The 17,241-nt window shown below is 42.4% G+C and overlaps 1 protein-coding gene across 2 annotated transcripts in view; it reads left to right on the top strand.

The window, feature by feature from the left end:
- Window positions 1–17,241, top strand: part of Chchd3 (coiled-coil-helix-coiled-coil-helix domain containing 3) — a 259,060-nt gene that overhangs the window by 232,463 nt on the left and 9,356 nt on the right. For both annotated transcript variants that reach the window (XM_021190919.2, XM_021190918.2), the window contains one exon: window positions 15,636–15,771. In XM_021190919.2, coding sequence (XP_021046578.1) covers window positions 15,636–15,771 — 136 coding nt within the window. The remainder of the gene's footprint in view (window positions 1–15,635; window positions 15,772–17,241) is intronic.

Here is a 17,241-nt window from a genome sequence, read left to right as displayed (position 1 = left end):
AGGACAGCCAGGGCTATACAGAGAAACCCTGTCTCGAAAAACCAAAAAAAAAAAAAAAAAAAAAAAGACTCCATGGTGAGTCCAGTTCCATTTGTTTTGTGATTTTTCTCCAGAAATACTCAGCTGGAAAGCTGTATGAAGGGACATTCAGGGACTGGGGCTCTATGTGATGGTGTAGATTAATTCTGCTGAATTGAAACCCCTGGGGAGATGTAAAACTAATGGAGCTGAGCTTGGCGAATCTAATGCAGACATGGACTGAGGAATGCATTGCTTGGTCCTGCAGTAATACATCATTATACACTTATGAGGGAACCACTGAGATTCACCTATGAAGTAGCCCTAGTGCCAAGCTGATCACCGCCCTCAGAGCCTGTGCACTGTATTGTCCTCCACTTCATAGTTAGCCTTCTTCATTTTGAGATTCAGCAGCAGCATAAAATGTTAAGCCAATTTGTTTAATCTTGCTTGCCCTCTCAAAATGCTTAAATCCATTTATGCAGCACAAGGAAATGAGCTTATATGATGCACTAGAATGCAATCCTTCTTACTATGTCAGTTCTGAATCTGTAGTTATTCAGAACCAAAAAAAAAAAAAAAAGAAGCATATTAAGCTCTTATTATTAGGGGATTCTTTTGTGGATGTTCATAGAGGCACATGTGGCTCATCTGCTTCTAAACCCACATCTGAGTTTCACTTTAGTCAGCCACAAAATTCTCTGAAGTGTATTATCCTCTAATTTATTTTATTTTACTTTTTTAATTGATATTTTCTTTATTTACATTTCAAATGCTATCCCCTTTCCTAGTTTCCCTTCTGAAAACCCCTTATCTCCCTGCCTCCTTCTGCTCACCAACCCACCCACTCCCATTTCCTGACCCTGGCAGTCTCCTACACTGGGGCATAGAACCTTCACAGGATCAAGGGCCTCTCCTCTCATTGATGTCCGACTAGGCCATCTTCTGCTACATATGCAGCTAGAGCCATGAGTACCACCATGTGTTTTCTTTGGTTGGCGATTTAGTCCCAGGGAGCTCTGAAGGTACTGGTTAGTTCATATTTTTGTTGTTCCTCCTATGGGGCTGCAAACCCCTTCAGCTCCTTGGGTCCTTTCTCTAGCTCCTCCATTGGGGACCTTGTGCGCTGTCCAGTGGATGGCTGTGAGCATCCACTTTTTTTGTTTTTGTTTTTGTTTTGTTTTGTTTTGTTTTGTTTTTCGAGACAGGGTTTCTCTGTGCAGCCCTGGCTGTCTTGGAACTCACTCTGTAGACCAGGCTGGCCTTGAACTTAGAAATCCACCTGCCTCTGCCTCCCAAGTGCTGGGATTAAAGGTGTGCACCACCACTGCCCAGCAACGAGCATCCACTTCTGTATTTGTCAGGCACTGGCAGAGCCTCTCAGAAGTCAGCTATATCAGGCTCCTGTCAGCACACTCTTGTTGGCATCCACAATAATGTCTGGGTTTGGTGGTTGTTTATGGGATAAATAAAATTTGCTCTAATTTTTATATCTGATTCATGAAGCAGTTTGGGAAATACTAGCAACTACTTGACTTCGGAATGTACTGCCAAAAATTAGTAGTGTTACCATGTGTGATTAGTGCAGCTAATGCTAGGGGTGAATATTGTTAATTCCATTTTTGCATTCTCAGTCCCCGCTGGCTTCCCTAAACATCCATTCCTCAAGTACTGAGACTGTCTCCTCACTTCCAGGGACTCTGGGGCAGTAAAAGGTTAATGTTTCAAATTCTCAGTTTCACAGATGCAAGGCACTCTGTACAGAATTGTTCTGGTACTCAAGCCCTTTTTTAAAGCCTCAGTGTCCAACCTTTTGAAATGAATCTAGTTCCTATGGAAACTTGTCACTGCTGCAGATAGTGCCCTTATCCATGAGTGACAACTAAAATCAATTCATGGAATGATTCTATAATTTTATAACATGGCTTCAGAAATGGACATTAGAAATATGGGTAGTTTGTGCTCCTTGACTATTATAGAGCTTCATGCTGGGTTGTATCTGAAAACAACCTTGCAAATGTCACCATCTGTGCTTTCACAGTGAGGCCAGAATAGGTAAATAGGGGTTTAGTGGGCGCCTCTGCGTGCTTTGTTGGTTTTTGTTTTAATTCCCTGTACCTTAAGCAATAACGTGTGTGGAGGCAAGGGATCTGAGAGCTAAGCTGGAAGTGAAGTAAGTTTCAGGGGGTAGAGGAAGGGGAGAAGGCTGCTTGACTCTAGGCAAACTTGGTGATTGTGGGCTATGCAGTGAGGAGAATCATGTTAGTGGGCATGGAACGGAGGCAGGTGAGGCCGAGAGATTGGAGATTACTGCATCAATGTAGTACACTAGAATCATCAATGTAGCCCAGTAGAATGATGAGGTAAACTGAGGGAGAAACAGAAGTAAAAAAAAAACATTTTAGAGGAAGAGCTAATAACGATAACATCAAAAGTATCAAAGTTTAAAGCAGCATAATGTGCTGGTAGACTTGTTAATAATGAGAGCAGGCAGGGAGAAAAGGAAGATGGAAAGGAGGGTGGGCACAGCTTGTGATGAGCACCTGCTTCTCCTAACTTTAGGCTTGAGCTCTGGTAAAGGCTCTATAGATAAGCAAATCCAAACGGTCACTTAAGCACATGGAGCTGATGCTTAGTATTGAGATGTCTCCAATGGGGGGGAGACAGCGGCACTGTCAGCTCCAGCTCTGGCTTCAGACGGCTAAGATTGCTGTGTGTCTGACCTTAGCTCCACCAAAGCCTGAGCCCTCAGAGCTAGTGACTATGATGACCTAGAAATTCAGCTTCACACCCAGAACAGTAGGAGAAGCCCCAAGGAATGAAGACTTCACCAGGATTGGTGGACACAGGGAGTCAGAGATCGGAGCTTTGGGAATTGTTAGAATTAGGAGTGGGAAGGGGGGTGATAAAGCAGAAAAGAAAGACTAAGTTGGAAGAATTTTACAAGTGGAGGAAATCTCCAGGCTTTTCTGAGTTGTTAAACTACCAGTGCTTGACCCTTGACTTGGCTAATTGGTTGTTTCAGTTGTCTTTTCTTACAAAGTTGCTGAAATATTAAATGTGAAGGATTTGCATTAGTGCTGCAGCTTGATGCATATGAAGGCAGGAAGAGGTACTTTTCGGTTTATGGTTTTGTCTTGGTGTAATGTGTGAGGTGTCACACCTGGTGTCTCAGGGTTAACTTCAGTCTTCTACTCCGTACCGTGAAACCCATGCACGAAAGCCTCGTGATTAGGAATTGCTGTGTCTAGGCATCCAGAGCAGGGAAGCAAGCTTTCTTACTACAGCAGCTTCCTGGGGCACACAGAGTGTCTCTCAGGAACAGATCACTGTATCTTAGATGAATTATCTCCTGATAAGCAATCCATTCTCATGATGGAAATTTTAACTCTCATATGCAAAAGTAAATCTCTTGCCTCACTCTGGCCATCTATCCATTTGCCTTTCTTGGAAACAGCTGCTATTTCCAATTGCTTTTCTTTCTTTTTTTTTTTTAATGTATTTCCTGCATATATCAGCATATAGATAGATGTTATATGATTTTAAATCGAACTTGTGTACATCATGAGCATATGCAGAGTAAATAATCATGGTTGACCAGCATCCATAAACTCCTATTTTTAAATGTATTTTGCCAGATTTTTCTTCCATTTCCCATTAACTGTCACCCAACTATTAATTCTTATGGAAGCTGAGAGTGGGACAGGATCTGGACATACTGGACATTCCATACAAGGGGAAAGCAACAACTGTGTCAGACTTCGATGCCTGTGTTCTGGATGTATTTATTTTGTATAGAAATGTATCTAATGGGAATCACAGGAGGGAGTCTGGTCCCCCACTTGCTGGTGGTGAGCATGTGTGATGGTGTCCTCTCCAGCCGCATGGTGGGCACAGCCTGGCAGACAGCAGGGCCCCCTCCCACCTGTGCTCTTCGCTGCTGCTTTGTACTCTTTCTCTGTCCTAGACTCATCCTCTGTCCTGTGGTTTACTCCCAACGAGTCAGGCACTCCCAGGTGACGCATTTCACCTCTAGAGCTCTCCTCTGCGGAATCTGTCGCCCATCACTTGTCTCCAACCTCACGAGCCACACTGTCTACACAGACCCTTCCCTCCACAAACCTTCTGGTTATTTGTTTTTCGAGAAAATGACTCATGTAACACAGGTTAACTTCAAACTCTTGATTCTCCTAACTCTGTCTCCCAAATGCCACCAAGCCCAGCCTTGTCTTTAAAAGGCCTGGTAACTCAACCTCCTTTCAGACATCTACTCTGGCTAACTTTGAAGCACACATTTTACTACTCATTCTGGCCCTGCCTATACAACAGGTCCTTCTTCTGCTTCAACCTTTTAATCTCTATGTAAATTTTCACATTTTTTAAAGAAAGAAATCCGTTAGTTTTGTCCAACTGCTGATGACCCTGTCTTCTTAGACTACTTTCTTGTCTTCACTATCTGACCAGATTGCCTCTACCTCACCTGACGTTCCACAAAGCGTCCTGTTTAAAAGGATGCCCACCATCTTATCTGAGACCCTGCCATCAACTCCAGGCAGGTTTAATCCCTCCCTTTCAGATTTCCGCATTGCAAGATGGACCACATGAAAGCTGTTCAGCTTCAGGGAAGAGAGGCTGCTCACCCTCTCTGTCTCCAAGTGCCTGCCTGGTACATGTGAAGACTCTGAGGCAACCTAAGCTTCAGCCTTGACTGTTACACCCCCCTGGCTTTTTGCTTACCATTTTCCTGCCATCTAGCTTCTGCCTGTGTCCTGCTATTGCTGGGGACCACTCCATGGCTCTTTCGTTCTTTTCAACTGTCTTTTCCTTCATGGGCTCCATCCCAACCTTACGATGGTGCACTTTGCCATTGTCTCTTTGTGCTCAGTTCTCCAACTGTTCCATCTTTCTTCCCTGTCCCTTCCCATACAGCTGTTGCCCAAGGCTCAGCAGTCCTTCATGTCTTCTGTCTCCTCACTTCTCTCCAGTTTTACTGGGAATTTCTAATCTATGGGTGGAGTACTTTTCAGCTGCGCTCTAGCTGTCCATTTATATCATGATGGTTGGCAGTCATTTCCACTTAGACTTCCTGACAATGTTTAAATACCCTCATTCTCTAGATCCCCAAAGCCTTGGCCGAATGTGACTCTACCAGTCTGTATTCTTCTCTGCCTCCATATCCTGTCCAGTTATCTTATTCTTACTTGCCAGTGCCTCTATTCTTGCTCAGCCATTCCTTTAGTAGCCTGTTTCATCTTTACATATATGCACTACTCCATGGGTCAGCTAGTAGACCTCCATGAACATCCACATCCGTCCCAGTCATTCATGTTGGAACAATGTTTTCGTTGTTTAGAAAATCCAGTAGCTTCCTTTCTCCTGTAGAATAAAGTCTGAGCTGTGTTATCATAAGATTGTATATTCTAGACCCTTACTACCCAGCACTACCTCCTTCATCCCCACCCCTTGACACCCTGAAAGCCCTGAGCCTAGACCTTTACTCACAGGCGCCTTGGCAAAGTAGCCTCTACCTGTTATACTCCACCCTTCAATGAGGGGCATTCTAAATCGTCCTCTCTTCCAAACGGCTAGAGTTGAACACTCTTTCTCTCTCAGAACAGTTGTGGCACTTAGCACTTGCATTGTTTCCTTAACATATAGGCTACCTTGTATTACATGTAACCTCAACAATACATGTTAGAGGGATGAACTTAATATCCTCCCTGTCCACTACATGGTGTCCACAGCTGCCATGCCCATGTGGCGTTCTCTTTGTCTGACAGCCCAGTATTCGTGGGTGGTCTCCCAATTCTAGTGACAGTACCTGAGCATCCTCTTTTGAACAGTGCAAACAGATGGAAGGCAGACAGAAGGCTTGACTCTGCCCTCTTCCCAGCTAGCGCTTCCTCCGCTCTATACTGTCAACACTCTGACACTTAAAGGGCAGATCAGTCTGGGTAATTTTTTTTATCCCTCACTTGTCACTAAAATAAATACATTTGCAGTTCTTTCAGCTAAGAGAGCTCTACACATCCCTTTCAGTGTATATCTGGTATTTGAATCTTGCTTGTAAAATGTAGTGAAAGGAAGTACCATCTAAGTGATGTCACACTCTCACCACAGGCTTAGTTGGTCTTATCCTAATTTTTTAGGATATATTGCAGTCCTCATTGAGATATCTGACAGGTTTTTAATTTTTTTTTTAATTTAAGTTGTTCATGACTTGATTATAGCAGAGAAAAGGCATGGATACCAGGACATATTTTGATGCATAGGTAACTGAAATTTCACCACAGTTACCCTCCATCCCATCTTCCCTCAGCAGGGGAGTATAAAAATTTCATCCCAAAGGGTAATTTTTTTTTTTAATTGGAAGCTTATCTTAGAGGTATGTGTTTCACTGTATACGCCCAGGGTACTGATTCCATACGGTCCAACAAGGAGACTCATGACTTCGCAGTGTTGCACTAGGCAGATTCCATTAGGCAGAAGAATTTAATAAGCATTGTGAAGTAGTTATGGAAAGATTATCTCTGGGAAGTTGTGTTTGTTAATTTTTCTCAGATCTTCAGTCCATTGCAAGGATCCTGTGTTAGGAAAACTCAGCAGCGGTCTGGGAGAGATGGCTCAGTCAGTAAAGTGGTCATCACTTAAGCAGGAGGATCTGAGTTCAGTTCTCCACTTGAAAACAACCTGAGTGCCACTGGCAGCTTCTACAGATAAACCTTGTGCTGAGGTGGGAGAGACAGAAGAATCCCTGGAACTCTCTGGCCAGCTAGTCAAACTCCAGATTCAGTGAGAGACCATGTCTCAATTGAAGTAAACACCTAACAGCGACTACTGGTCTCCACAGGCACTCATAAATACACAAACACATGTAGCCAATAGAAAGTTAAAAAGCTATTAGAGTGCCAGAACTACAGCCCTGTGACTCCTGCTGTCCCATTTTCTAGTGCTCTCTCTTCTTAACTGGAGGACTGCCTGCAGGAAGCATGGAGGGATGAAGGGAGCAATGCCCCTTGAAGGCCTTGGAATTGAAATTGTTTCTGGAAACAACTAGTGCCCAGTGTGCACTAACGCCCGGATCTGTAACTCGTTATCTCCCCGTGTCTTTCCTGTTGGGTTGAGTGGTGTGCTCAGCCAGTTCTTTTGTATATTCCTCTAACTGGCCAGTATGGTGGGCAACTTAACTTTTTTCTCCAGGATTCTCTTCAAATTTTAGTAAATTGTTCTGTGCCCCAAGATCCTTCTACCATCCCTAATTTATCCAAGTTCCTCCTGTCTTTTTTCTGTCTCCAAATCTGCAGTGATTAAAGATTGAGTTTTGTGAGAAAAGTGAGAAACTGGTAACTTAGTGCAGCGTAATGGGAAGGTTCCAGAAGGCTCTTCTGCTAGGGGAAATGATAAATGCTGAAGAGCCCTACCAATTCAGAATTACCATTTCTCTCTCCAGGACTCAGCCACTGCAGTACCCTGACATCATTCTTAGTGAATATGACACTTGGCTTCTGCTTATTTTTGTGTGACCTCTCTGGTTGACTCACAACCTCTAAGTTCTTATTGTATACAGTTGCTCCCACCTCTGCACACTGAGCCTCTGTTAACATATACTGAGAACTTTTTTTCTGAGGGAAAGCAAGAGTTTAGAAGGCTTACTGCCATAAGGTTATGGATGTATTTACAACCCAAGTTCAAAATCACTATAGTCTGAATACACGGAGCAGATTCCATGCAGCTCTGCAAGGTAACCTAAGGGATTCTTTTTTTTTTTTTTTTTTTTTTATTATTATTTTCTTTATTTACATTTCAAATGCTATCCCGAAAATTTCCCATACCCCTCCCCCCACCTCTGTTCCCCTACCCACCCACTCCCACTACTTGGCCCAGGCCTTGCCTTGTGCTAGGTCATATAGAGTTTGGAAGACCAAGGAGCCTCTATTCCCACTGATGGCCAATTAGGTCATCTTCTGCTACCTATGCAGCCAGAAACACAAACCCCGGGGGTACTGGTTAGTTCCTGTTGTTGTTCCACCTAAGGGATTCTTAAAGCCAGTACTTAGTTCCTGTTTGCCAGTAATGGATTTCTCATCTGGATACTGTTTGGCCATATTCCAAACCAGACATCTATCGGTACCTGGCACTGTGTTTATAACCTTATTGTTAGGTCACATTTTAAAGCCACATGTACACCTCTGCTGTACCCTTCTATGCTGTCAGCAAACTTATATCTCATTTATCAACTGTCACCATGGATGGCATATAATGAGTTCTTAATAATCATTGCTGGGTTAATCATATTTATTGACATGACTGAGTGAATGAAAGAATTCATAAACCAACCAAATCCTCATATTTTCTAACCTTGGACCAAGCATGCCAAAGTAGCAGTATGGGGAAATGGAATAAGTTACAAAGCCATGGGACTTTGAACTTGTAGGAGTTTCAACTCGGTATATTGTACACATACACATATTTAAGAAAAATCTAGGGCTCATACATTCTGTACACTTGGGCAATAATGTTCCCAGTTGTCTAATTAAAGAATTGCTTTACATGGTGTTAGGTAAGAGGTGGTGCTGCAGAAAGGACTGCCCTCTATTCCTGAGCTTTTCAGATGGGGACCCTTGGGTGTATAAGGTTATTTGTCTCCATCAGTGTCCTCTGGAGATTCAACTTGTGTCCTGGAAATTTTTTTCTTTGTAGATATCTAAAAGGATCATGTTTTGTTTTGGTTTGGTTTGGTTTTTGGTTTTTTTTGAGACAGGGTTTCTCTGTATAACCCGGACTGTCCTGGAACTCACTTTGTAGACCAGGCTGGCCTCGAACTCAGAAATCCACCTGCCTCTGCCTCCCGAGTGTGGAGATTAAAGGTGTGTGCCACCATGCCCCCAGATACTGCATCTCTTAGAACCAAGGGCCATTCCTATGAACTCCACTTACATTTTTTTCCCCATATACAAGGCAAGAATCCCATTTCAACCAGGATGCTCAGTATAAACTGCCACTGTGAGTTAAGCACTGTGGCTAAGTCATTCTCCAGTGTTTACTTACTGTACTATTACCTGATGTTTATTAAACAATATCAATATTCCTGTCATTGTTAGGAGGAAAAGAGAGAAAAATGGCTATGATGGAAGTTTCCCTACCCAGACAGTGGTATTCTGTAGCTGTAAAACCATGAGAACTTCAGAAACCATTGTGTCCTGGGTAAGATGTGCTCTCGAAATTGGTTTCCTCCAAGCTGAGTTAAAATATTGACATCAATCATGTCCTATATCCTCCAGCTCTACCTAATATTGCCCCTTACTCCAGATATCCGAATGAATTTATCTCTCTCCCATTTAGAGATAACAGACTATGTTCATAGCCCAGATATGGATCAAGAAAACTGTAGTAAGGGAAGTGAAATTAACCCAGTTGTTTCTTTACTCCACACCAGATGCCTGACTTCACAAATCTTTTCATCTGAAGAGTAACATAACTTCTGTCCAAAGGATTACTCACAAAACCAAACAGCAGGGGTCATCATTCGTCAGAGGTGCATATGGCCTCATTTTTCTAAGTGCAGATGTCGGGGGGGGGGGAGGGGGCATTTCAGTTCTCACTGGTGCTGGATGAATCCAGGCCATAGGACCCCTTGTAGGTTCAGTGGTGCTAGTAAGAGTGATGACTAGAAGGTGAGCTGCAAAGTCCCACAGTGTCACTGTGCTGCCCGCCCCAGGAGCGTGTGTGTGGCACATGCTGTTGAACTTGACTCCTTTGTCCTTCCTGTCCCTGCCAACTCTAGGTACCCCTGATATCACTGAATGAGAAAGGAGAAATCCGCTGCAGGATTGGACAGGTTTGCACGCACACAACATTCTCATTACTTAGTGCTGAGAGCCTTAGTGAATACAAAGCCAGCTGGACTTGGGGGTGGGGGGTAGGACCATATTGCTCCTTACAGTATCTTTGGGGCTTTTCTTCTGGACTGTAAATATAAAGGGGTGACATTGCTTTCCTTCCCTCCATACCAGTCACCATCCTTTTGGGGATCCAGATTACTGAATTTGGCTCTCACATCTTTTTTTAAAGTCAGCAGATTAGCTAGATGCTGGACTTTCAAACCCTAGGTTTACAGAACAGAATTCTATGTAAGTCAGCTTTCGTTCCTCTGGGTCCCTAGGGGACTGGTTCCAGACACATACCAGTATCCTCAGATACCAAGTGTCTTATGTACACTGACTTGGTATTTGCATGTGATATACACATTCTTCCTGAAGCTTTCAGTCACCTTTGGACTGGTTATAATACCCAGTGGAGTGTCAGTGATACTGTATGAGTACTTATTAGCCAGAAAACCCTTCAGTGCGGGTAGTGTCCTTTGTTTCTGAGACAGAGTCTCCATAGCCCTGGCTGACCTCAGACTCATGGCAGTCCTTCCACCTCCACCCACTCCTCACCCCCAGCCTCCCAGATGCTGGAATTATAAGTGATGCTGACACTTTGCTTAGCCAGATGTAATTTTTCCCCAAAATATTCTCTCCCTGGTATTGGTTAAGTCCCCAGAAGTGAAATCTGTCTCTCTTGTGTGAACATCTATTCTGGGTTATTTCTCTTATGACACCCAGGCTGACTGTTGGGTAAATTGGGTGTACTCATTATGAATGGTGGTCTGCCTGTCACATTGGCTGCTCCATTGAGCTAATAAGTCAGTAGTTCTCAAACATGGGTCTCAACCCCCTTGGCAAACCTCTGTCTCCACAATAATTTACATTATGATTCATAACAGTAGCAAAATTATAGCTATGACATAGTAACAGGAATTAATTTATGGTTGGTGAATTACCATAACATGAGGAATTATGTATTAAAGGGTCACAGCATTAGGAAGGTTGAGAACCACTGAAGTTAAGTGGCAAGCCATGTATATTTGAGACCCATGCCCCTTCCCTTATGCTGGCAGAGGCTCTTGGTGATTTTTGTGCTGTGATGATAGACAGCAGCCTAGTGGTTAACCTTGTGCTGGTGATAGGTGGTGGAGAAAGCATCTTGCATTGTTAGTCTTCAGGACATTACATCACAGCTGTGTGTGAAAACAAATGGAAAACAAAGCAGGCACCTGTCAGCAGTATTTGGCCTCTAGTATGTAATGATGGAAATTTGAGTACAGCTCAAATAGAGGCATCATTAATAAAATGGTTAGCAGTTCAAGCCAGAAATGCTTGAAATTAAGTTTGTTTCTCAGATCTTGCACTACTAGGAAAAGGTAGTTTACATTTTTATAGTGAAAATTAATATCAGGATACTAAAGTGTAAGGTAAAATACAATGAAAATTTAGCAAACCATGGTTACATTTTAAATCCTTTCTTTGCATTGCACTTTACAGTTATTTTATTATGAATGGTGAGCAATAGTAACTTACATCATTTAAGTATTGGCAGTCGACATGGACTTAGGGTTGCATTTTTAAAAAAATCAGCCCTGCTGGCCACTGGGCTAACATCTAAAGAACAGTTTGGTATAATTTAATGATAGCTTTTGGGCTGTACCTTAAGAAGAGGTTTTGCTCCACGACCATGTTACATGAAATGCCTGACCTCATGAAAGATGCGTTGTAGGATCCTATTAAGAAAACAGTTTTCTCTTTAGCATCAGGCATCTCATTAATCCATATTTTCTCCCTGCATATCCCCAGTAGTATTTCATCATAGTGTCTGTAGTGCTCTCACAGGGTACCTCTGGTTAACACACAAGGAAAGGAGCCTCTTTGTGTCTGCACTCACAATGAATGACTTTTCTGTTCCCCAGAGCTGGGAGAATTCTGACTGCTGGCTGTCACCACATGACTTCTTCTGAACTATCTCCGTATAGTTCTTTCTCTGAAGTTACCATATTGTATGTGCCATTTATATTAGCAGAACTAAAAAGATGGATAAGTAATTGTGTGGAAATGTAAAGTCCTGACTCACATCAAAGAAGATTGTAAAACATGAAAGCGGGAGAGGCATCAGGGAGGCCGCAGATAGCCGTCAAGCTGGTAAATACTGAGGGTCACTGTGTGAGAGGGGCTTCTCAGAACTGCTTAAGCCTCAGCTTCACTCAGTGTTTTCCACCCTTTGACCAATTAATTCATCCTTCACAAAAGTCTCCTAAGGAAATAATCTGACTTGGTAGTGATATTTCATGTCCATCACCAGGTGGTGGGAAGCCTTGGGAAAATTAGAAACAGCCTCTATCTCTTTCTGGTCTTTTTTTCCAAGGGATCAATTAAGGGCTTGTTGTAAGTGTAATAAGGAAACCTTGTGAGTGTACTGTCCTAAATGCTTTCAGATATTGCCATTAAGCATCAGCTAAAAAGGGAGGGAAAGTCTTGCTAGCTCCTGAAGTCACAGAAAAAAAAAGTGTTCTCTTGTGGGTTTCTTCTTGGGTCTCCTATTTGGGACTCTGGCTCTGCCCTTGTGTCCAGTCTCCAGCCCCATGGCCATGCGCTAAGGTTATGGATGAGGCTGGAGGTCACTTCAGGAGCAGCTTGTGCTTGGGAAAGGAATGCGTGAAGGGTAAACAAAATGGCCAGGTATAGTGGCTCATGTCTTTAATTACAGCACTCAGGAGACAGGCAATTGGATCTCTGTGAGTTCAAGGCCAGAATGGTCTGCATAAGTGAGTTCCAGAACAGCCTGAGAGACCCTCTCTCAAAGCAAACAAACAAACAAGGAAAAAAAAAAAAAGTAAAGGAAGTAGAAAAAGAGGGTGAATTCAATGAAAAGTTTTCAATGATTTACATAGCCCCAAAAAAAAAATGTTTTGTTGTTGCTTTTTATAAATGTCTATTTTCAGAGGTTGGCTTTGTTCTCAGTTCCTTCTGGCTCAACTGGTTTAGGATAATGGTCTCCATTATCACTGTCCTGTGTTTTCCATCTGTACTCAGTTTGCTCTTTATCTTGTCATTCATCCTTTCATTCAATCTTTCTTAAATCCAGTAAAATTAAATTGTTTAAATGTCCTTTTCAACTAAGATTTCATTTTCTCACCTAAATATCTTGGAATTCTGCCTTTTCTTATTTTTGCCTAATAGAGGCGTTTTCCTTCAGCAGGCATGAAAGCAGTCATAAAAGTCAATTGCTGATTCTATGATTATATGAAGGGCAGCTCACAATGCATATTGGAGAGGTCTTTGAAGCCCTTTTCCCGAATGGAAGGTGCCAGGGCTTATGCTTTATGGCCTTCTAATGTTGGATAGTAATCTCATTTAGCATCTTCCAGAGTGAAAACAGTGCATTAGGCCATCGTAACTTGCCCTGCAGATCAATACAAAGGCAGATCTGCACCGTTCAGATGAATCCAGGAGAAATGGACCCGAGTCTACAGAGGAGCTGGGGCCAATTCTTCACTGTTCTTTCCCCCTCTCTGCATCTAGTCATCAATATGGGTTAAAATGTATACAAAAAGGATTTCAGATGATGACCACACAGAGAGAACAGACTGCCAGACAGGAAATCAAGGGCTTGGAAGCGAGTACTAGTATTGATTGGTGGTGATAAAAGTAAATTTTGATACACTTCAAACCATAAATAACTTGAGGACTTGAACCTTCATGACTGAGGGCTCAGCTCAGGGTCAGTGCTTGTGTGAGCCTTGCACTGCTGCTCTAAAGAGGGAGAGGCATTAGTGAGCTACCTATTCCAATAATCTTAAGAGAAAAATATATGCACATACGTGTGTATGCATATAGATGTGAAGGAAGACCTTGGGTCTGCTTAGGCCTGTTTTTGTCCCCCCTCTACCTTTCCTCTGCCTCTGGACCTAGATGTGTCAGGGACTTGGTCAGCTGTCACACTGGGACAGAAGTTCAAAAGCTCAGCTCTCCTGCGTGAATCATTAGCAGTGTCAGCCATGGATTTGCTGCATTCAGCTGAACTCATGCTTAATCATATTTTATTCAACATTTACCCAGACATGAGTCTTGCTGTCGTCAGTTGGTCAGTGGTTTTCTGGGGCTGTGTTTCTGAAAGCATAGCTGACTCCTTTTTGAAGCTGATGTTCATTTATTGGGGATTAGGGAAGCTCAGGTCCAGAAAAATCCACAGACATCCAGAGCGTCGAAGGCTTAAAAGAATTGAAACCCCTGGCATTGGATTTAAAATCTGCTCTCAGGTATTAGACAAAGAAGTAAAATAATGAATGAAAAAGTAAAAACAGTGTTGTATAGAATCAATCTTTTTCTCTGTATGCCTGCTTCCTTTCTGGGGTAGTGGGGAGATTGCCCCAGGGACAGTCATGTGATTTGCATTTCCACTACAGCAAAATATATATTAGTTTATCGTGTTGGGTTAAGTAATGAGGAGACAAACTGTCACCCAAGGATCTGCTTATTGATGGGAAATATTCCCCCATGTTCTCCGAGGCTTTTGTTTTTAGAACCCATTAAACTTAAAATAATGGTACCTCAGGATTATATGGAAATACCAAATTTAAATTTCAGAGACAGAACTGATAAAACTGGAAGCATTTTTTTTATTAAACAAACTAATTTTTAAATATACAAATTCATAGATTAATGCTTGTTTTGCATATTTCCTCTCTCTGTGGTTAGTCTTTGAACCTTGAGTTCTGCTGCCATACAAACAAGAATATTTTCTGTGTGTAATTAATTTGACTTACTATTTTTCAAGTGTGTATTATAAACTGTGTGGAAATATTTATGTTTGGCATGCCATTTCACAGAGAGAAATTCCACTAAAATCTGAGACTTGTAAATACAACTGCAGAAGTTTAACCTGGGGGAGTTTTAGATGTTTGCCCTTGTTTTTCCCCCATTCAAGAAGCTTATTGTACGACATCTAAAAAGATTATCCATGTTGAATAGTGAAGGTCACAAAGAAAACAAGACAAAATTCCTTGGAATTTGCATTCTAACAAATGCAGGCAGGTGAATTGCACTAGATTATTGGATAGTCCATGACATGGGCAGTTGGAAATGTTAGCACAGGGTTACCTTAAAGGGAGGAGAAAACCAGTGAGAGTTGTTCAAAGAAAGTTACATGAGTTATGCTTTGAAAGATGTGTTGGTGGTTTTCAGTTACATAGGAAGGGTAGAAATTTGGGTGCCAAGTATTTTCTAGCTTGTGACCACAGATGTGAGATCTGTAACTGGCCCCTAAGTATGATTTACTCAGGCTGCAGCAATATTCAGGGTCCATCAAGGGCTAAAGGCAGGCAGGAGCCCGATCATATCTCTGCTGCCCTTGTACTTCATTTAAGAAGCAATAGAGAGAGACTGACTTGAATCAGTGGATTTACAAGGAACTCTCTAAATGACCTGTGGATGCAGGGAGAGGGCTGGGACTGTAGACACAAAGACCAGAGGTCATTGCTTGGATCTAGGAAGTATTTTGAATTTTTGTAATAACGGTGAGTATGGAAAATCAGACTGCAGGGACCAGATCTTCATGGCCTCCTGGCCATGGGTATGCCAGAAGAAGTTTGGACTGGCAGATTTCTGACTTGCCAGACCAGGCTGTAGAAAAAGAGCACTGGTGTCATTTGTAGGACCTGGGCTTATATGTTTTGTATAACCTTTAACCTTGACCATTAATGAGAATGCCTTGTCTCAATTGTCCTCATTTTTTGTTTCCAGGAGGTATGAATATCATCCAGTCTGTGCAGATCTGCAGACCAAAATCCTCCAGTGTTACCGTCAGAACACCCAGCAGACTCTCAGCTGCTCTGCTCTGGCTAGCCAATACATGCACTGTGTCAACCATGCCAAACAGGTGGGTGTGCGAGCTGACTGGGACACCTGAAAAGTAGAAAGCCCAGTCGTCCCAGTGGGTGGGAACTTTCCAAACTCATCTAGTCCTCCTCATCTAGAATCTCTGAAATCATGTTTGGGCCATAAGCTCTATCCAGTTCACTGTCAGAAGAGTCCAGATTCTAGCTAGGCCTAGTGTCTTAGGCCCATGATCCCAGCTGCAGGAAAGACTGGGGCAGAGCAACTTCAAGTTCAGGGGCAGCTACAGAGTGAGTTCAAGGACAGTCTGGACAATGTCATGAGACCGTGTCTCAAAGTAAAAGTAAGAATGGATGTGCAACTCAGTGGTAGGGTGCTTGCCTAACATGCTCAAGGCTCTGGGTTGAATGCCCTGTATGAGAAGAAAGAAGAGTTCAAGTTCTCTTGAATTTTCCTTGTATTTATGTGCAGGAGCAGAAATATATTTTAAAATATGCTTAATTGCTCTAAACCTTTCATTTTCTGATAATCCAGTAGTCTTATCCTTATGGTCACTGCCTCACATCCCTAAACCACTGTTCAAAGCTATCATGGATGAAGGCTATAAATTAAGTAGCAGGCACTCTTGAAGTTCGTAAATAGTAAGAGTCTTGCAGAAATAAGAGAAACCTACTCTTCTGTCACCAACCATTCCTCCACCAGTTGTAGAGGCTATTATTTGAGCAGGAGAAAGAGCCTGACTCCTACTTAGGGAAGGCTTTCCTCCTGCATGCTTCACTTGACCCTTCATGACTGCATAATATGACACTCATAGGATGCATATTTTCTCTAATTTATGTGCTTTAGAAAGCTAATGATATCCCAACAACAAATTAACAGTCTCAACAGGTCACACAATTACTTTACAGTTGGGTACATGTGGTTTGAAGAGGCATAAATTGTTGGAAACTTGGTTCTTTCTACTGATGAGCTCCTTAGAGTTGACCTTCTCGCCCATATCAATCTAGCATTTGAGTTACACAGCATGCCTTTCAACAGCCCGGTTTGCTCCTGTTATAATAATACCACTTAGTGTAAATTTCCAGTACTCCATAAATATCTGAAAGGAGGGTAGCTATTGTCTGGGTATCTTGAAAATAACAGTAACATTAAGTAGAAAAAAAAAAAAGTACTCAAGATTAAAAGCCTGTGTTTTCTTGCAAAGCCTGGTCCCTTGCTTGTAGCAGCACGTATATAGCTGAGTATCTGCCAGGGTTCTATAAAGGTCTTGCTAGAGGTAAAGCTCCTGATGTTAGGGCAGTGCGTGTTGTTTGTCACAAAAACCTCTGATGAGCTCTTAGCAAGCCCGCAGCCTTGAACAACAACCACCTGAGCCCTTGGGACTTGTAGACTGACTCATGGATTTTTCTAATGTGATAATAAAGACTTATGGAGTTGGGCTGAGTCATTGATAGAAAGGTGATTGTCACCGTACATGTTTCTGGGGTGGTGCCTGACACAAGAATCTTACTTC

This window comes from Mus pahari, chromosome 2, assembly GCF_900095145.1.
Source record: "Mus pahari chromosome 2, PAHARI_EIJ_v1.1, whole genome shotgun sequence".
Classification (NCBI taxonomy): domain Eukaryota; kingdom Metazoa; phylum Chordata; class Mammalia; order Rodentia; family Muridae; genus Mus; species Mus pahari.
This window is presented reverse-complemented; position numbering and strand designations above follow the sequence as displayed.